The 21327-nt window shown below is 30.2% G+C and overlaps 2 protein-coding genes across 4 annotated transcripts; both read right to left on the reverse strand.

Moving 5' to 3' along the window:
• Positions 1 to 7091: 7091 nt before the first annotated feature.
• LOC8275939 (cytochrome c oxidase subunit 6a, mitochondrial) lies at positions 7092 to 8651 on the reverse strand. Its single transcript, XM_002531947.4, has 4 exons — positions 8472 to 8651; positions 8008 to 8123; positions 7796 to 7838; positions 7092 to 7374 (listed from the first exon to the last, which is right to left on the reverse strand). Exons 1-4 carry the CDS (start codon positions 8581 to 8583, stop codon positions 7340 to 7342), a joined length of 306 nt encoding a protein of 101 aa, XP_002531993.1. The 5' UTR covers positions 8584 to 8651; the 3' UTR covers positions 7092 to 7339.
• A 5152-nt stretch (positions 8652 to 13803) lies between these two features.
• On the reverse strand, positions 13804 to 17236 carry LOC8275940 (agamous-like MADS-box protein AGL29). 3 transcript variants are annotated; one of them, XM_048377400.1, is made up of 4 exons: positions 17117 to 17216; positions 16980 to 17029; positions 16433 to 16609; positions 13804 to 14584 (listed from the first exon to the last, which is right to left on the reverse strand). In XM_048377400.1, exon 4 carries the CDS (start codon positions 14571 to 14573, stop codon positions 13980 to 13982), a length of 594 nt encoding a protein of 197 aa, XP_048233357.1. In that variant the 5' UTR covers positions 14574 to 14584; positions 16433 to 16609; positions 16980 to 17029; positions 17117 to 17216; the 3' UTR covers positions 13804 to 13979. The 3 variants fall into 3 exon arrangements, with proteins under 3 accessions (XP_048233357.1, XP_015582587.1, XP_002531994.2); XM_015727101.2 differs by lacking the exon at positions 16980 to 17029 and having other exon boundaries at positions 17056 to 17226; XM_002531948.3 differs by lacking the exons at positions 16433 to 16609; positions 16980 to 17029 and having other exon boundaries at positions 17056 to 17236.
• Positions 17237 to 21327: the final 4091 nt, after the last annotated feature.

Here is a 21327-nt window from a genome sequence, read left to right on the forward strand (position 1 = left end):
GGGGATGGAAAACCTTGCATGGTAAACAAAGGTATTTATAGATGCTAGTCATTGAACTAGTCCTTTATATTCAATATATTTTAAACAACTACTGCAGATTTGCTTAACTAGTTTTCGACACTTTTGGTTTTCTTATTTCCAAGGATGAACCATTCTACAACAATAACTCATATTTTTCTATTTGGGTCTTACATCATCTTCCAATGCCTGCCTCACGGCTTCGTGTTCTCTTCACTTGTTCTATTTAAATTGCTTTATTTTTAATATCAGATGAGAGTTAACAAAAAATGTACACATTTTTACAAGCCATAAGATATGGTCAATTTCTTCAACTAATATAAACAAAAAATGCATTTAAAGGAGATGTTTGAGTACAACCGGCAGTAATTAAACATATCTTAATAGACTTTTTCTATACAATGATCGATCCATGTTAACTAATCAATCCTACATGGGCAATTACAAGGTATGTCTTTGCGACATGGTCAATCCATTTTGTATTCCTTCAGGTTTTGGGCGCCGTCATAAGTAGAAGAGATATTCTTTCATTTGTATGTGTTATTGAACAAATTATCATTTCTTTTACCCCTCTTCATAGAGAGCTTGGACTGAGATTCATTCATAACCTGTCAATTGAAGATAAATTCCAATCTTTGTACAAGTTAATTTCTTCTAGGTTTCGGACAATGTCATAAACAAATGAGTATTTCTTTCATTTGTAAGTCATTGAACAAAGTTCCATCTTTTCTTCATGGAGCTGAATCTTTCAATCTTGGAAATAATTCAACACCCCAGTTAAATTCATAAGAATTTAAAGTTTTTAGACTCATAATTCTATAATTCTTATGAATTAAAAGTTTATTGTTCTTGATTAATGAAGTTTAAAATTTTGTGTTTCATGCTTGAAATTTCATTGTTCTTTTCATAGTAGGGATCACAATGTAGTTTCATAATAAATTAAAATAGTTTATTTATTTTAATATTATGAAACATGATAGTATGATTTTATCTTTTAATTATTAAATTTTATTTTTTAAAGAAATACTGAATATTTATACTAAAAATCACGATTGAAATAAAAATTAAATATTTCATATAGAAAAGTTAGAAATTTAATTTTTTAAAAATAAGAGTGTTTTATTATTAGAAAAGATTAATCAACTAAAGATTTTAATTTGAATTTATAACTTTAAATCTTATCTTTTGAATTTAGAGTGATATTTACGGAGTCCAAGGCTAAGAAATTTTTAAGAGTTATTTTTCTTACATATCTAAGTTTATCTTCCTCAAATTTAAATTCTTATGAATTTTAAATTTGACTTTCAATTATATAAAAGAACAATAGAATTTTGTAAATTTCTCACAACTTTAATTCTATCATTATTTTTCCATTAAAAAAATAAACTCTAGAGTACGATTTGTTTGTTCTCGCTTTTTTATCAAAGTACCTTTTATTCAGTCAGTAAACCAAATATGTTCACTAAGGGTATATTTAAAAGTGCTATTAATTATTGAAAAAAATAGGCTTAGAATTTTTTATTTAATATAATAAGTTTTTTGACTTTTTATAAACTATTTTTCTTAACCTGTTATAGAAAAAAATAAATCAATTTATCACATTTTTGCTAAATAAATTTTTTAAAATCAAAAAATAAAAATGGAAAAACAATTTTCCAACTGGAATGCGGAATACAGCCTAGAACCGGAGCGAATTGGGTTGTTTAATTTGTTGCACGCAGTTGAACCTTTTCTTTTCTAATTAACTTTGCTTCCATGGATCAATTAATAAGGTGAACCTTTTCTTTTCTAATTAACTTTGCTTCCATGGAACAATTGACAAGGTGAACCTTTTCTTTTCTAATCCATTTGCAGGAGAAAGCAAAGAAGTTATGTTTGATTTGGGTCGACAAATTTTAGTTATTCTGGATTTAATTAAAATTCATAAACATGATCTAAGTTTAAAAAAAAAATTATGAATTTTCAAAATTTTATTATTTGGATCAACCATAAAAATAATAAATTTTTATTTAAAGTTAAAAATAGTTTTAAAATAAGATAAATTCATTAGAGATAATATTAAAATAACAAAATATTATAACAATCCATAGTTTTTTTTAAATATTAGATTTTAGACTTTCTTATTTTCTAGGTTGGAAATTAAAACTCTAAAAATTAGAGATTTTAAAAAATAAAAGGTAATTCAATTCAGTCTTGTGAAGCTGTGAAATAAGCTCTTCCCAACATCTGCTTCATATAGCTTGTATGCCATGAGTAGGTTTTCTCTTTTTGTTAGAAATTCCGCTACAATAGAGAAAAAAATTGGCACAAGTAACCAAAAAGAAGAAGAGGAGCGTAGCCATACGTATCCCTTCTAGATTAGGAACAGGATATATAAAAGGAAGGACTTTAGTGATGCAGAAGCTGGTAGTTTTTCCTTTCCAACGAGATTAGATGAATTGCTTTTCATAGCTATGTCGCTAAAGCCCTTGCGATTCTACTTTCTGAAGAGAATCGAATGCGTTGGTATAGAATCTAGCAGAAGCAATCCTTCCCGCTAAGCGGGATCTTTAGTTCTTATTGAAACTTCTTTATCTAACTTTCATTTTTGAGTGGTTTCTTTGTTCTCTTATTTTGAGAAATACAAAAATTACATTTCTTCCTCTTCTTTCTTTTTTCTTTCTTCGACGAATTTCGGTTATGACCAATACCCCACTAGCTGAATAGGCGTAAGAAAGCTATATGAAAAAAGTCAAGGGGACTCTATTATAATCTTACAAATTGCCTTTTTTTTTGCCAGAGATATTTTTTAGAAATTGGATAAAGAATTCAAAAATAGAAAGAATCTAAATAAAGGGCCGAATGTAAGGGGGCCCACTACTTCTTCATTCAGGGGGGAGACTAGCCTCATTACTTCCCAGTAGGCGAGAGGTGGACCTAAGCCACCTACCCACTCATCAATCACGTTCTTCAGCTGATTTACACTGATAGACCCCTATTGTATTGGAATTAGGCGTCCATTTTTTTACTGTTGTCAACTAATCTCTTCAATCTTCGATTCTACTCTATGTTAAGAACATTTCTGTGAATGCTATTCTGATCTAAGTGGTCTTATTCTTTGTCCCGTGCTAGGAAGCATTACTCCTCTTTTCATTCCAAATTCAAGAATACGACCGATACGATTGATTGGTCTGTGTGCCTCTCTCATTACTTTTTTGTATTCCCCTATTCTTCGGATACAATTCGATCCTTCTACGGCCAAGTCTCAATTTGTGGAAAGCCTTTGATGGCTTCCTTATGAGAACATCCATTTTTATTTTGGTATAGACGGTATTTCTTTATTCTTCGCGATATTAACCACATTTTTATCCCTATTTGCATTTCAGTGGGCTGGTCTAGTATGAGAAGTTATGGGAAAGAGTATATTACAGCATCTCTAATTCGTGAATTTCTAATGATCGTCGTGTTTCGCATGCTGGATCCTCTATTATTCTATGTTCTTCCCGAAAGCATGCTAATCCTTATGTTGTGCGGAGCTGAGCATCTTATATTCGTTGGGAAAAAGCTTTTCCTTTGCAGGGGCCTTGTGCAGTAAACCCCCTATGGGTAGTCGTCTGTCATCGTAAAGTAGTCGCCGTGAAGCTTTCGGGAAGAGGGATAGTCTTGTGTGTAAGCATAGCATTTCTGGTCAAACCCGCCCAACCCAACAAAGAAGAACCGAACCTGACAGACACGTCTTTTTCCTTTTGGGAGGGTACTCCGAGTAGTGTGTACCTCGTAGGACCTCGACCCGCCTACTCGGGTCTTGTATGGATATGCAAGAAGGGGTGCTCCTAGGTGTGTGTAGGGGTTGTGTTTGTTCGCGAGAATGGATTCCTCGTTAAGTAAGTTTGGGGGTGTGGACACACTTGTGCGAATTCAGGTAATGGCTACAAAGGAGAAACCGAAAGGAAATTGTACCCGACCAGGGATGGACATAAACTCGTAAGCTACCGAGGGTAGGGATAATCGTCCAGGTCTTATTATGAAAAGAAAAAAAAAAAAGCGCCCCGCCACAGTAGACGGGTTGGTTCCTCTGTCGTCGCCGGGGAGCTCTTAGCGAGGAGACCTTAGGATAAGTTGCTAAAACAAAGGGGGGAGGAGGATCGACCCATTCAGTCAAATTTCGAAGAAAGACTGTTGGCAGCAGGTGGAGACCTTTCTTTGGCCCTCTTCAAAAGGAAATGCGGGGGCGCGGGGTTAAGCTCGGCAGAGAGTTCGAGAATAGGGTAGGGTCCTATCCTTAAGATTCAAATAAGAAAAGAGTTCCAAATCTTTATGCATGCACCTTCGTATAAGTGCTACGTACAAGTTCCGGCCAGGAAAAGGTGGGAAAGATCAAACCAATTTGAATCGCTAATATCACAGTAGTAATAGCGTAAAGGCCGTAAGTCGGGGGGGTGGCCAATAAGGCTATTACTTTCACATCTCCCTCTCTCTATCTATAGAAAGAGATCCGTTGCGTGAGCAACCCGACTGTGCGTTACATGTGCTCTACATGCCGCACTTTATCTTTCTTCCCAACGAGCCTTTTCTTTTCATTTTAAAGAAAGACAAACCCGGTTCGAAAGGCATGGTTTTTAATATGTCTCCAGATAAGGCCCGCCACTAGTCCGGCTAGCTAGTGAGCGGTTCTTTCAAGCGAGAAGCAGCCGGGCCCCACGAGCTGGCATTTCCCGCAACGCAAGCTGCATTGTTCGTCACCACCCGAGAAGCAAAAGATTCGAGAGTCCTAGGCTGAAAATGCATGCATAGATAGTGGTCTAATGACAAGGGCTACCTATTGGAGCTTCGACCAACCACCACCGGTCAATTCCGCTTTGGGGCCACCCCTTACTCTACCATTATTATAGGGGTATGGGGTTCTAGACAAAGAAAGATCAAGGCAGCATATCAGTTTTTCCTTTGTACTTTACTTGGATCTGTTTTTATGCTATTAGCTATTCTCTTGATTCTTCTCCAAACAGGAACCACCGATTTACAAATATCATTAACCACAGAATTTAGTGAGCGGTGCCAAATCTTTCTATGGATTGCTTCTTTCGCCTCTTTTGTCATCAAAGTGCCTATGGTACCAGTTCATATTTGGTTACCTAATGCTCATGTAGAGGCACCTATGGCAAGATCCATCATCTTGGCAGGAATTCCTTTAAAATTGGAAACCTATGGCTTTTTAAGATTTTCAATACCCATGTTTCCCGAAGCAACACTTTCTTCCAGTCCTTTTATTTATACTTTAAGTGCGATTGCTATAATGTATACTTCCTTGACCACTTCAAGACAGATCGATCTTAAGAAGATCATGGCTCACTCCTCAGTAGCCCATATGAATCTGGTGACTATTGGTATGTTTAGTCAGGCAGCGGCTGTTAAGTCACCTATTTTTAGTTATGGACACACAAGGCTAAAACATGTGTGACGGGCGTGCGACCCATCAACCTAGTAGCAATGGGGGAGAAAACATAGCATGTCGCAATAAAAGCTTGATTCGAGGCGTCAGCAAAAGACTGTTGTCTGTTCCAAAAACTAAAAGCCCCTTAGCGCCCCGGGACAGGAGTGGGAGACGGCCCTACGCGCAAGCAACAGTAGCACCGGCTCCACGAAGTTAGAATCGAATTTTTCTATTGGCTTTCCCAATTCATTCGTGAATAAGAATGAAAGGGCTAGAAGCGAATGCTTCTAGCTTCGCCTGCTACTTATTATGATGGCTATGTTGGCATGGCAAAAATGAACGTGCTATTTTCAAATCGATTGATAGAAGCTTGCTGATCTGTTATGATATATCAAAAGAGTAGGAATGGATAGAAAGGGAATCTATCAATAATAAGGGGAAATCTCCTATTTCTATCTATTGATGAGAGAACTTTCTTTTTTGATCCATCGGTATATATCGATTTCTTTCCGATGGAGTCTACATCCTACGTAGAGCGCCCTAAGCACTTTTGGGCCGATTTCGGTTCTCTTATCCATCAGTCCAATGCACTGGGCTCATCTCATTTGAGGGAAAAGAAAAAATATAGTCGTCTTGTTGTTCGGCCGCCTCGACGCATTCCCTTCTCTCCCCGGCATCGTTCACACGAAAGAAAGAGCGCAAAGTCCCGTACCGACCTATAGGTCCGCTAACGTAAAGAGAGGAGTTGAGCTGAATTGGCGAATCAAGTAACTTTCGGAACCATACTTCCTACCAACACGTGTCCAGTCCGGTGAACGTGTAGCGTAAACGAACGTGAGCTACTATACTGAATCCTAAGGAAGGACTTTAGCGTTGCGGTGGTAGTTTTTCCTTTCCAGTAAGACTGGGTTTTCCTTGTTTATTTTATATATATATATATATATATATATATATATATATATATATATATATATATATATATAATTTTAATATATATTAATGTTAACATATATATTACAAATTATATATTAATATGTCATTTATGTCAGGCGATCGGTTCCGTCTATTTCTTTATCTCTCCGTGAATTGTATGTTTGTAACAATAGGGACGGAATTTTCTCAATTCCAATCGACTAGGCGTATTATGTCGATTCTTTTGAGTAATATGTCTGGAAAAGGGCTGAATTTCGAGGCAGAGTTTTTTGGTTGTTAAGTTCTGGCAATTAAACTAAATTCATAATGAATCCAAACATAATTTGCAAGATAGTACCAAGTTCTTCTGTTCAAACTACACAATTATTTTATATTACTCTCATATTTCTTTGTTTCCCTGTTTACAGCTTGAACCCATGATTGCGTAACTAATATACTTTGGATCCTGGATTCAATTCCATTTAAGGAATTCATTCCCTTCCATGTGAAGGAAGAGTTCAACCCATGTCATCTTCTCTCTGTCCGTGCCACTGGCAAGTGACTGGGTTGGGGGTGGTGTGTTATTTTAGACAATAACTGGAAACACATTATTCGAAGAATCAAAATTCAACTATCTATCTACAAAACTAGAATACCACTAAACTCTATCCAGCAAACTCTTTTCTCAATTGCAAAGATGTACTGTCAATGACAGATCAAAGCATTGAAATTAAAGATGGTAAAGGTCGGATATTTGAAATTTAATATTGAATTTTATTCAGCAGCAAGCAGCGCACAGATAACAGGAAAATAGTAACACCAGTAACTAAACAACTTGCCATGTGAAAAGTAGCAAAATCCACAATATAGGAGTGCAAAATGCAAGCACCAATATCAAATTCAAAGAACGGCCAGGGTCGTCTAATTTCTGACGCCAGAAGGAGAAATGTGCTAAACGATGGTAATTAAGATATTTTCATGCAATGGGCCATCAATTACTTAATGGTGCTTCGACTCAAAAAGCCCATCAGGTCCTGCATATCAAGGGGAAAAAGCATATCAGACGAAAGCAATACCTCATCCAAATTTAACATATGAAACCAAATATCTAATAGTATAGAAAACAGCCAAAAATAGTCACAACCAAACACATTTAAACATTTTAAAGAAGACATTGTATACTAAATCAATCCATTTGTTAACGACAAGGAATTTTGGTTTGGATTCTGGATTCAGCTGAACTCAAGCCCAAACACCTATATGCAATCCAATGCCATCTCCATGCTACTAACTGAATCCTAATATAACTACAAAAAACTAGTATCCTAGCATAAACAAGTGCAAAATTCTAGGATAAATAAACCATGGAAAATCCTTAACTACCATGAAGCATTGTTTATTTTTGTGGGGAGGAATAAAACAAAATCAGAAAAATAAGAATACATCAGTACATACCCCATGGGAACTCCTTATTGCGAATGTGCATGTATGGGTATGCCTGCACGAATAGGCAAGTCAATTACCAAAAAAACATCATCAACAACGGATATAATAAAAAATCTTCAGAGCTTTATAATACTCTACCAATTCCTGCCAGTTCTTATTATAAAGGAAAACGTCACATACATTTTTATAACAAAAGGAAAATGAATTGGAAAGAAGCTTACGGGAGGTTCTTCATGGTGGGGATGTCCCTTTGACAGGTTATAAATTGCTAAAATACTGCAACTGGCGATTGCCACATAAGTTATCTTCTCCCACTTTGATGCTTCTGCTGCTTCATCTGATAAATTTTATCCAAAATCAATCAAATTCAAACCCAAGATTTTCCTGATATACAACTCATAGTTGTTATCCTATTTCTAATCAACCAAACACCATAATAACATATACAATCGAGAATTTTCAATTTTTATAAAAAATAAAATAAAATAAAACCCTAGAAAAGCAAACAAATACCAAAACTCTACAGTTGATCGAGCCTTCAATGAAAAGACACTATCAATTACCAAATCAAAGATGACAGATTCCAAAAGAGACTATCAAATACCGAACCAAAGATAACGGATTCCAAACAGGGAAATAATTAAATCAAACTTAATAATAAAGAGGGAGACAGAGAGAGATTTACATGCATCGTCGTGATGAGCAGAGGAAGAGAAACGTCTCTTGAGAGGAGCAGAGGGCTTAGAGCCGCCGCGAAGAGCATTTCGAAGACCAGATCGCATCAACGCCGTCGCCATTTTCAGTTGCTTCTCTCTTTTTTCTTTTCTTTTGCTTAATTACAAATGTAACTATTAGCTCTATACTATCTCTGACTTTAGTGGTGGTTCTCGGGCCTAGATCTAATTATGGGCCGAAGTGGCCATTATTTAGCCCATAACAATTTACTTCAATTGTAAATAACATGGATCCCAGTCCAAAATTCTACATCGACCGAATCCATAAATACGTGCGGAAAGAGCTTTGCAAAACACACAACGTTGGCCATTTGAAACTAAGAGTAGGAAAGAGAGAATCCAACATTTCCAGCAAAAAAAACAATTGCATCCCATGTGTCCAATAAAAGATAGACTTCTTTACTCTTTTCTTTTTTTAATTGTACCATTTTTAAATTTTTAAATTATAACAAAATAAATTTATAATTCTTAATATTATATTAAGAATTATATATTAAATAAATTTTTACATATTTTTAAAAGTTAATTTTTTACTTGCGTATTATACAACTGTTATAATTATTTTACTATCACTATTTTAAAGATTTCTATTTTGACATATGTATTTATTTTTAAAATTTAAGATTTTTATTTTTTAAATTATAATAAATTAATTTAAAATTAATATTAATATTAAACAAATATCTTATATATATTTTTTTATATATTTATGAAAGCTACTTGTTTATCCACTTTGTTGGATGACTCGTAATTATTAATATAAATTAAATTTATATATGAATTAAATAGATCTTTTAATATTTTATAATTAATTAAAATATCTAAAAATAATAAAATATTTTTAACGTCTTTGTTAGTTTTTTATATTTTAAAATTTTATTAATATAAAAAGTATAAATAAATTAATAGAAATATATCAAAATTATATATACGTGTCAAAATTAAAAATTATATGTGTTAGAATATAGTAACACATGTTAAAAAGTTTTTATTAGACCCAATACACATTAATATTTTTTTTGTTCATTTATATGTATTAAAATGTTCATTTTCTATATGTATAATATCCATTAGATGTAATATTCTATAATAATTAATTTTCTTGGTATTTAAATATTCATTATCTATAAACTTAATATTCATTACGATTAATATTCATGTTCATTTTTTTTAATGTATTATTCATCAGTGTTAGTACTAATGTTTATTATCTAGTACTGCAATGTTCATTTTCTATATATATAATATTCATCAATATTCTCAAATAAAAATATTGATTATTTATGAAAGTTTTTATTATTTTTATGTTGTAGATTAAAAAGAAATTATGATTGATATAAACATTCATCATTTATAGGCATAATATTTATTAGTTTGTTAATGAATATTTATTATTGATGAAAATTATGCCCACTAATTTATTCAAATAAACAATATATAATATAGATATAACATAATTTGTTCTTGCATAGTTGGTAAACAAAAGAAAAGATCAAGTTAAAGTTATACTACAAATATTTATATTGTGGCATATATATTTTTTAATAAAATTAAGTTAACAAATAATAAACACTTAACGTTTAAATAGTGAACATTCAACATATGTTTAATAAATATAAATTAATCAGCATTTAATATAAAATTAATGAATATAAATTATTTTTCAAAAAAAGTTACGCCAGTGTCTGACACGCGTCAGTGTTTGATGTCCATATAAAACTTAAAACATAAATTTTTATAAAAGTAAAACGATGTCGGATGGACCTCTAGGTCCATAAAGCTACATGGACAGGGGGTCCATCTTATAATTTGCATACAAATTCTAATTGTTATAATATGGACCACGGTCCATGATTCTACATGGACTGGAGTTTATAACACATGTGTTTTCTTTCTAAAATATGTAATGCATTCTATTTATAAAGTGTATAACTTGGGGACTTTTGTCTTGCTTCTTCATTATTTTTTAAATTATAATATTTATAAATTTATATTATATTAAAAATTATATATAAACTTAAATTTTATGTAACAATAGCAAATACACGTGCTAAAAGTAAAATCATATATATCGGAATATAGTAACACATGCCAAAAAAAATTTATTAGACTATATAAATGTAATATATTTTGTTTCATTTATATGTACTAAAATTTTCATTTTCTATATGTATAATGTCCATTAGATGTAATATTTTATAATAATTAATTTTCTTTATATTTAAATATTCATTATCTGTGAACTTAATATTTATTATAGTTAATATTCATGTTCATTTTATTTATTGTGTTATTCATCAATGTTAATATTAATATTTATTAGCTGGTACTGCAATATTCATTGTCTATAAATATAATGCTCATCAATATTTTTAAATAAAAATATTGATTATTTATGAAAGATTTTATTATTTTTGTGATGCATATTGAAATTTTTTTATGATTGATATAAATATTCATCATTTATAAGCATAATATTTATTTATTTGTTAATAAATATTCGTCATTAATGAAAATCATACCTCTAATTTATTCAAATAAACATATATAATATAGACATAACATAAATTATTCTTACACAATTGGTAAACAAAAAAATCAAGTTAAAATTATAATATAAATATTTATATTGTAGTACACATATCTTTTCAACATAATTTAGTTAACAAACAATGAGCATTTTACATTTAAACAATAAACATTCAACACATGTTTAATGAACATAAATTAATAAACATTTAATATAAAATAAATGAACATAAATTACTTTTTCAAAAAAAAATAAATATATATCAGCATTTCACACACGTATCAGACGCTGACATAAATTTTTTTACAAATAAAATGACACCGAATGGACCCCTGGATTCACAAAGGTATATAGATAGAGTCCATCTTATAATTTGCAAATTTACTTCCATTGAAGTAAAATGATTCAAACATTTTAACTTTTCACTGTTTTACGATTTTTTTCACCAAATTCTTATCAGATAAATAAGAACAATCAAAGAAAGATTCAACAACTAAAAGAAAGATCGATTCTTTGGGATCCTTTCTTTCTTCAAACGGAACGAACAGAGATAGAATCAGACCGATTTCCTAAATGCCTTTCTGGATATTCCTCATAACTCTATAAATCCATTGTAATATTATTTATTTATTTAGGATACTTTAGAGTCTATCGGACATGACATTTTTCAATAGTAAAATACTAACGCAATAATTTTAATGCAGTTATGTAATTTAGTTTTAAACTTAAAAATCTTACTTAAGCTATAAGAGAATTATCACGTGAGCAACATTTCATCCTCTTGCATACTCGTAAACAAAAAGGAAAAGGAAAAGGAAAAAAGAAAATGGACAAGGATAAGGTAAAGAATGACATTAATGTATATGAAATACACTTGAGAGTATAGTGCTCAGCTTAATGGTGCTCTTAAGCATAAACCTAAGACACTTATTTTGCTAGGGATCTTGTGTTTGGTTTTAAGTATGGTAAAGAAAATGAAGCCATATTTGACTCTTGGTCAAATGGTTGAGTATTTGCCTTGAGGTGTTTAAAATTATGTTGTTAAACATTGAATATTTAAGTGTGAATTTGATAGATATGTGTCTAATTAATTTTAGATTTAGACATATACTTCCGTCTAGATTTTATATTTGGACCAAAAGACTAGCCATATATATATAAAAATCTTTTTCAATAAATTATTGAATTAGATAATATATTTTGTCTAGAAACATGAAAGTTTAACCTTTACTTGGGTAAGAACTAGGGAAAATACAAAAGGATGGATAGGATTGATGGATGATATATAGTGGGTAGGATGGATGCTTTTTTCTTCTTTCTTTTTCTTTTCACTCCAGTTGTATGGTTTGGTGGAGGAAGGATATGCATCTTTGTTTGTTTGGTAGGAATGATTAAGAAAAAGGAAAGAAATGGTTTAATGAACCAAATTTGGAGGTAGGTCTTGTTTTCTTCTCATATTTAAATATATAGTTTATTATCTTATTGGCTAAGGGTATATATATATAAGTAAAATTATACTAAAAACTTAATTTTTGAGCAATTTTGCCCCACCAATCTGTTCAATTTGGAAATATGAGATTTCGTGGACCCAAGCATGTTTGACTTTTTTTTTTTTTTTTTAGCAATCTAAGTATGTATGATGGAAACACCTCAATTTATTCATATCTTTTTTTGCTTTAAGGCGTAATTTTGCTCATTTACCAATTTAATTTTAATACCTTTTTTAACTTATAATCTCTCAATTTTTGTTTTTTAATCTCTTTTCCCTTTATACATCGTGGCATTATTTATTTTGTGATATGGCACAGCTTTGTTTTCTGCCTACAAAAATCACATTACCAAATTAACAATGTTATAATAATATTATTATATTTTACCAACGGAGTAAACTATGTATATTGACTTAATAAGGAAAAAAAAAATCATGTAATTGATTTCTAAAATTAACCAAATGACAAGCATTCTTTTTTAGTACTTTTTGATTTATTACTACTAATAATAATAGATAGAATGTTTTCACTCAAAATCTTTCTAATAATTACTATTTTACTACTATGCTCAGCTAGGTTGGAAACTCGGGTTTTTATTTTAAATTCAGGTTCAATATCATTGTGACTAAACTGGCTTGAGCTAACCAAACTTTTTACTAGTCTCTACCTAAGTGAGACTAGGTTAAGTTTAAACAAAATCCTATCCCTAAGTTTAGTCAATATGTGCAGAGTTGCTTGCTAATGGCTAGTAGATTTACTTGAGATTTTGCTACTTAATAAACCAAGTAAGACCTTGTTTTTATTCTATTTTTTCATTTAAAACTATGTCAACTAAATCTACTACTTTTGCACTTTAGAAAGGCAGAAAAATCTATGGACATGTATGATTTTGGTAACTTGCAATTATGTGAAAGCATTCTTTAGGGAAAAAAACAACGCCAGCAAATTTGCATACCAATTTTTCGTTTAAGAAGTATGCACTGCTATTGTTCCATAAACCTATCAGATAACAATCTCACTGGCCATGGGTGCGTTTCCGATAGACTATTCAGTGGACCTGCCCCTCATGCGAGTGGTGGTCCACTGAACCGTTTGTTAAGGGAAGAAAACCCCCTCAAACCAATCCAGCAGACCAGCACAAGGTCGTCCACCGCAGAAATAAACAAAAAGATGGGCCTTCTATCAGGTGCAGAGAATAAATCCGCATGTGTAGATGAGTAATGTCATCACATGAAATAACAGACTAAAAGAACAAATCTCAGATTATCAGAATAGATTATTTTATTCAGAATGAACATTTAGAATGTCCAATCTATTACATTCCCATCCACATTCCAAGTGGTGAAAAGAGCGAACAACTAGAATCACTCATATAACACTGAGCACTATCATCAAGATCATTAAGGCACAAACACTCTCTTCCCACTGTGAATATTAAGTCAATCTCCATTGCAAACCCCATGGCAATTGCCATGAGTATCAGCATTATTTGCTTTTGACTTAGTGACAGAGGGATCAATGGCTTCAGTTGAGTTTCCTGAGGAGGAAGCGGAAGGATCAGAATTCTGAACTGGACGAGCTCCAAGTCGCTTCAACAGATCTGCTTTAGCTCTCTCCATGAATGCTTGCAATGTCAGCAGCTCATCCAAGTTGAGGTCATCAATTGGTTTATCTAACAATAGCATCTGCTTGAGCTCCTCTCCTCGCTTTTCTTCAGCTTTTAGTTGTTCGAGTAGATCAGAATACTGCTTGTTTAGATCACGAAGAGTGGCCTCATGCTCAGCCATATGCTCAGCAAAGCCATTATCTGGATTCTCTGGGTCAGCAAGCTTCTTCATAATTGCTTCAAAGCAGGGATGTCCAAAGGTGAAGGCCTTGCCGCCTGGGGAGAAGATAACAACTGCTGCTTCTACTGCACACAAGGTACAAAGTTCGCTAGCCTTCTTAAAGATGCCAGTTCGGCGCTTCGAAAAAGAAACTTGACGAGCACTTTCTCCCTGAATCAAGCTCATTTGAGTTTTCTTACGACCCATGCTGATAATTCCTGCAATTGAAAAACTAAATGGAAAAGCTAGTTTTTTCGGATATGAAAATTTGATGAGTATCACGTTAATTTATAGCAACTTTGAGGCCCTATCTAACTCTCAATGCAGAACCGCCCCATTATCAGATTGGTCACCACCAAATACCTTCCATATATATTTAATAAGCATGACGTAATGAAAATTCTAACACTTTTGGATAAATAGCCAGAACAACCATAAAAATAAAATATCCTTCGCTGGCTTCCTGAAACCATAGTCAAATTTTAGTAACTCAAATAGAAACAGAGTTAAATCTAGAAGAAGCTTCTAGTAGTCTACCAAACTTATCTATAACGCTAGCCGTATAACTTAAGGGCCACTTTATATTACTTGACACATTTAAATACCATTTCTGAATCATAATCAATCATATCGACCCTACGTCACTAATTCTCCTTGAATGTCAACCATATCCATAACTAGAGGTCCAGTTCTAATTCTGCATTCCTAATATGAGCAACCACACTATAAAAGTTATATTAAAGTTTCAGGTAAGAGAGATATCTAAATATAAGCATAGTCATTATTTAAAAAATAAAATACCTCAAGAGATTAGACAAAAGTATTGGCCTCGATTAATTATATTAAGTTGTTAGAATGTTTCTAACAGGATAAATATCTAAGCTGTCAGATTTCATTATGTATAACCTCAGTTTTTCTTTTTTCTTTTTTCTTTTTTTACATGTATATTGTAGGCATGCGACTAATTGAAACTAATTTTCTAAATGTAAGTAAATATGTTTGCAAACTTAGAAGACTCCGTTTATGGAGGTGTGCTATAAGCTCCAAGATATTTTAATAATGGGTAAGGTAAAATTTTGCTAGCAATCCATATAACAACACATACACACATGTACAAAAGTACATGAATAATTTTATGCACACATATGCATATATAACAATTCATTAAACAATAGCCCGACAAGCATGTTTTATGTCTATACAAATAGAAATAAGTGACTTCAATTAATTCAGTTGTTTTATTTTCTGGCAAGGTAAAAGAGTAATGTCTGTTTTCCTCATGTCAAAATCAAGACAAGATAACAAAAATCTCAGCGTAATCATGCTAGCTGATAAGAAGCCAGCAGAGAGAGTCTAATATATTACTTTTTAATTTCTCACTAGTATTACTAAATTTTTAATTCAACCAAGAAAAAGATAAGATTTCGATGCACGTCGAATATTCAACATAGTCTTTATTTGTGATTATTGCAAGTTCCATGTCACAATCAAAGTTCATAAATTAGCAAAATGCTAAAGGAAACAAACATGGAGAACCAAATAATTATAATAGTAGGACTTATTATCCAAAGAAAATGGAGTATATCATACATCAAAAAGTAAGATAAAAGATATCCAGGGCCTGATTGATTTCAAATGTTTCACCCTATATATCAGTTGCTACATGTAAAATCGTATTATCTGCCAATACATGTAAACCAATAATCAATAGGATAAGGGCCAGTTGGGTGTGTTTCAAGAGCTACTTCTAATTTTCATTTTTTCCTTTATTTTTCCTGCTTCCCCAAAATCATGGTCTGGATAAAGCATCATGATTCCCCAAAAGCAGCTAGAGATTTAAAAAAAAAAATAAGAAAACCAAAAAATAAGAAACCAAAGTACATTGGCAAACACAATGCCAAACTGGTCCTAAATTTCACAGGAATGCATATAAAAGGGTAAAATGCAAGATTCATATTTTAGGATGAATTTCTTAATAATTGCATTTCAAGATGTGCATATACCAGGGAAAGTAAATAGACAGAGATCATGAACCTAGAGCATTTTCACAGGCAAATACTACATACCCAAATAGGAGCGAAATGCAGACTTTGTACAGAAGTTATCAGGTTAATTTTGAAAAATTTGTCCTTCAAATGACTCTGCATCCCTCCATTGACTGTTATCACCACGGTTAACAAACAGTAGTCCATCTGTTATTAGTTTTGCCCCACCAGTCACGTTATATTTTCTCTCGGTGATTTCTGCAGAATCATGCCGCAAAGAAAACATTCTTGAAACTCTTTATATAGACGAAATGTATCTACAGCCATCAGAAATCCATAACTTTGATTGAAAAATTCTAAAAATGAAGTGAAATCTGTTTAGCCAATCGCATGTTTAGAAATCTCATATTTGCCAGAATTCAATCTTTTCAACTTAAATACTTGATAATCTTTAACTTCTCTTAATAATTAACTAAAACTACTGAAAATTGTACGGATATGATCAGTGATACATGTTGTAACTACAATATGCAATTGGCTTTAACATTGACTAAAAATTGAATCATTACTCCATCCCTTCTTCATACACAAGTCTTATATAAACAAATTTTGCAGTAATTTTACTTACCTAAAGTAAAAATAGTAGTTTCTTTCTTTCTTTTCTTTCTGCAAGCAAAACTTAAGAAAAGAAGAGTAAAAAGAACCTGTTAAGCAGTTGATCTCTGACGATGTGAACATGAAACCAACAGAATCTTGATGGCTTACATTTTTCACTGGAAGCCTTCGAAGATTAGAGCGCTCGTCTTGTTAAGTTGAAAAAGACAACTTTTTTCACTAAGAAAAAGATAATAATAACTTTTTTCAAAGGCCTGAGGCGTCTGGATTCTTGGCATCTCATTTCATCCCTTTTCTTTGTGGTAATTACGCCCAGCATGCTTTTTTTTTTTATATATATAAATAATTGTAAAATTACCTATTACTTTATTTCATTACATTTTTACCTTCTTAACTTTTTTTTTACACTTTTTACTTTTATAATATAAGTTTAACTAATATAAAGTTACTAGTGGCTATTGCAAAATCAATCATAAAAGTGTAAAATAAAAAACAAACTTGAAATGTTATTTATCTGTTTAATAAGTTCCAAAATATTAGAAATTAAATTTTTTTATTAGAAATTAAATTTTTTCATTAAAAAATTATATTTTGATATTTAGATTTATCTTATTTTGTGCTTAATTATGATTTTTTTAATTTATTTTATTGATGCAGAAAATGATTAAAGAAGAAAAATGATAGTAAAATCATGGACTGATTCTAGATATTTGGAGATTGGCTTGCCATAAAATTAGCAAACAGACATGGCGAAGAATACTTATATCATGATAATTTTTTTGTAATATATAATAATTTTTTTATTTTCGTTAATATTTAGTTGATATTTTGAGATTTTAAGATGAGTATGGTTGATATTTGATTGATGTTCATATCTATGAAGAATTGTCTGTCTGAATAGTAAACAAAAAATATATATCTTAAAAATAAAAAAATATTTTTTAGAAAAGTGAATCAGTAGCTATAGTAGAACTATGAAATAATATAATTAATTTTATAATTACCTGAAAATAACAAATTAAGATATGTGTAAATTTTGACTTGATGCTACTTCAAAATTACTTGAGTGACTTGAAAATCTCTCTTTTTTTAAGAGAAGCCTAGTACCACTCATTAAATTATAGTCTTATTTTTTTTATTTTTTTGCTAAAAGCGCTCTATAACCATTTAAAGACATTCTCATCAAACTAATATTATTACAAAATATTAACAAATTGAGTATTTTTATTAATTTGAAAGTTAAAATAATTTCAAAAATTACCTAAACTTATTTCAATTTTTTCTAAAATTTTAAATTTTAATTCTATTATTTATAAAATCATATAGAGAAAAATTGAATATACACATACAACCATTCTCATCGAAAAGCATCAAAATGTATGCTATATTGAGTCAAATCTTCAAATTTGGAGCAAAGTGCAAACTAAAGTGGTTTGAATTTTATTGTATCAGTTAGGATAATATTATTTTAAAAAAATTTACAACTTCATTATTAAAAAAAATCAGTTAAAAAAGAAAAAAGTTACTACTGCACTTATTTCTTGATGTAACTTTCTTAAAAAATTAAATATTAAAAAGAAGCAATAATACAAAAGAGTAAGAAAAGTGTTCATTTAATTATTTATTAGCCTATTCTAGTTATACATTAGCCATTAGTTCATAATGATGAGTTGGATTTTAATTATTTTATTAAATGTTATAGATTGATGTGATATTATATACATCAAAAAATTAAAGTTACAAAGTCAATAAAACCATTAGCCATATCACTTTTAATTTACAAAAATGAGTGTATTTTTGTAAATTGTATACCTAAAAGAGCGTATTTTTGTGAGCTCTTTTTTCGCGAGGTAAAAATATAATAGATGCTGAAAAAAATGAATATTTATGTAAAAAACCTATTTTTTATCTAATTATTGATTAAATTCAACTTTATATTTATAATTATTATTAAATTTTAAAATAAATATTCATATTTTTAATTTATTTTTAAGAATATCTTTCAGTGATCAATTCTGCTTATTAAAATAAAAAATAGTGTATTGATAAAATATTATGGCGTTTAAGTCTAAAATAAATTATTTTTTAGGGATTCACAATTATTATTTTTTTAGTAAATACTGTTGACTTTTTATGTCATGTTTTTATAGTAAGATTTTAAAAATTATTATCGAAAAGAAATTTAAAAATTAATAAAAAATAAAAAATTTAATTTATAATTAGATTTTTTTAGATAAGTTTTGCTTTGATTTTTTGAGGTGAATATTCACCACTTACATTAGCATGAGTTAGCGGGACTCATGAGTTAGAAGATATTTTAAATCAGCATTGGGGAGGACATATTAATATTGATGAAGTTTGGACATGTCACTCATTGTTTTAATTTTTGTAGACTTAAACCTGAAGTTCTTCTTTGTGTAAAAAAAACTTGATATTCTTTTTCTTTTTAAAAAAAAAATCATAAAATAAAAATTTATTCTTCATCCTTACATGTAAAATTATGAAAAAATTTGATATAGGTTTAATATATATTTCCATCTACATCAATTTGATATTAAATAATGAAGTATGTGTCAAACATTCAATATTAAAATGTAAAATATTTATATATACACGCCACTCTCCTATTGGTTGTGGTGTATACACTAAACTTAGATAATAATATTTTTAATATTATTCTCTCTGCTTCTTTCTCTATTTTAGTTTCTAAGCAATAAAAAAAAGTTTTTATTATTTTCATTCCTCCTTTCTCTTTAGCTCCGCTATTCACTAATCTAATATTATAGTGAATAATTAATTAATCCAAAACAATTAACAGGTAACATACTTTACATCTATTACTTCAGTTATTTATTTTAAGAAATTCTTCTTATTCATTTTATGACTAGATTGAAAAATATAAAGATAGGATTCAAACTCAAGTTCCATTTTAAACTTAACTTGTCATTAGTTACGGAATTACAATTTTTTTTCTATTTTAATCTTTCATACATTTATCAACCTGGTTAGAAGAAAAAGAATAACAAAATATTGAATTACATTATTACTTTTGGGATTGAGAAGTCTCAAGTTCGAATTTTCTTACTTTTACTAGATAAAATTTCACATTTATAGTGAATGTAACGGAAAGAATATAGCGGTATGGCTCCCCCTACAAAGTTCAATATTTTCAGGTTATTCTAAAAAGGTTAGACGGGGACTAACACGGGCGTGTAAGGTCTCCGCATCATGCACTCTAGGCTTTGGTTGGTTTTCTCCAATCCACACGCCGAGGTTACATCAGGGTGTGGCATCCTTTTGAAAAACAAATTTCTAAAAATTTATCGACTTGCATAATATATACACTAACTCTATTTACGTCATGCCTTATTTTAATAAAAACAAAATAAAAACTCAAGTAAACAAAAACAAAATCCACATAATAAATAAAATTCAAATGAAAATAACTAAACTGATATCGAAGGCAACTGACTATCCTTTTAGAATATTTCTCCTTCTTAGTATTAAGAAAAAAACAAAAAATGTTGAATTATTGAGTCAAATTTGAAAGTAGACGGCCAACAATATTCGTCAAACGATTAGGCCTAGAAGAAAATATCTTAATATTGTTGTTATAGTACAAATTATAATCTAATGATTGCTGAAAACGCGTAATTACAAGACTGATTGAGTGATTAAGATTTTGATTAATAAGAAGTAGCAATTGATTAGATGGAATAAAGCCAAAAGATGCCCGACTTCTAGGCTTTAGTAAATACTGAGCCCTTTATTTAGGCGTTCTAGTTTACAATAATATTTCCTTTTTTTTCTTCTCTCCTTTTCTTCCCGTGTGGTGAAAATTGTTTATGGCTTAATCATTAAAAAAAAAAAAAACAATCCCAAAGCTATTTTAACAATTTATTTATACCAATAGTTTACTCTGCACGGCTATTATTATTTTAATTATAATATTAAAATTTGATAAATTTAATTTAATAAATTTTTTAATATTTAATATTAATTTATACAATTTTAAAAATAATAATAAATTAACTAATTTTAAACGTCTTTAATTTTTTTAAAATTATAAAATACTATTAATACATAATATACAAATTATTTATTAATTAATTTTAATATTATATAAATCGATATATCAATATATCTCATATTACTATTTTTTAAGATTTAAAGTTTATTATATAATTAAAAATTTAATTTATTATTAAATATTTACTAAAAATATAACTTAAGATGTTATTTACTATAATTAGAATTATTATCTAGTTATAATAATAATTTTTTAATTAATATAATATTAAAATATAATTAATATGTTATTTCTTAGGATAGAATTAGTATTATTATTTGATTAGAAAACT

The sequence above is a fragment of the Ricinus communis genome, chromosome 7 (assembly GCF_019578655.1).
Source record: "Ricinus communis isolate WT05 ecotype wild-type chromosome 7, ASM1957865v1, whole genome shotgun sequence".
Classification (NCBI taxonomy): Eukaryota; Viridiplantae; Streptophyta; class Magnoliopsida; order Malpighiales; family Euphorbiaceae; genus Ricinus; species Ricinus communis.

Excerpts from the sequence above, each read along its gene's own strand:
- LOC8275939 (XM_002531947.4), bottom strand. The coding sequence starts at position 8,583 with ATGGCGACGGCGTTGATGCGATCTGGTCTTCGAAATGCTCTTCGCGGC. Across the intron at positions 8,124-8,471 it reads TGCTCATCACGACGATGCAT|ATGAAGCAGCAGAAGCATCA; the intron begins GTAAATCTCTCT and ends AAAATTTATCAG. Across the intron at positions 7,375-7,795 it reads CAATAAGGAGTTCCCATGGG|GACCTGATGGGCTTTTTGAG; the intron begins GTATGTACTGAT and ends CTTGATATGCAG.
- LOC8275940 (XM_002531948.3), bottom strand. The coding sequence starts at position 17,089 with ATGTTCACATCGTCAGAGATCAACTGCTTAACAG. Across the intron at positions 14,585-17,055 it reads AGAGATCAACTGCTTAACAG|GAATTATCAGCATGGGTCGT; the intron begins GTTCTTTTTACT and ends TTTCAATTGCAG.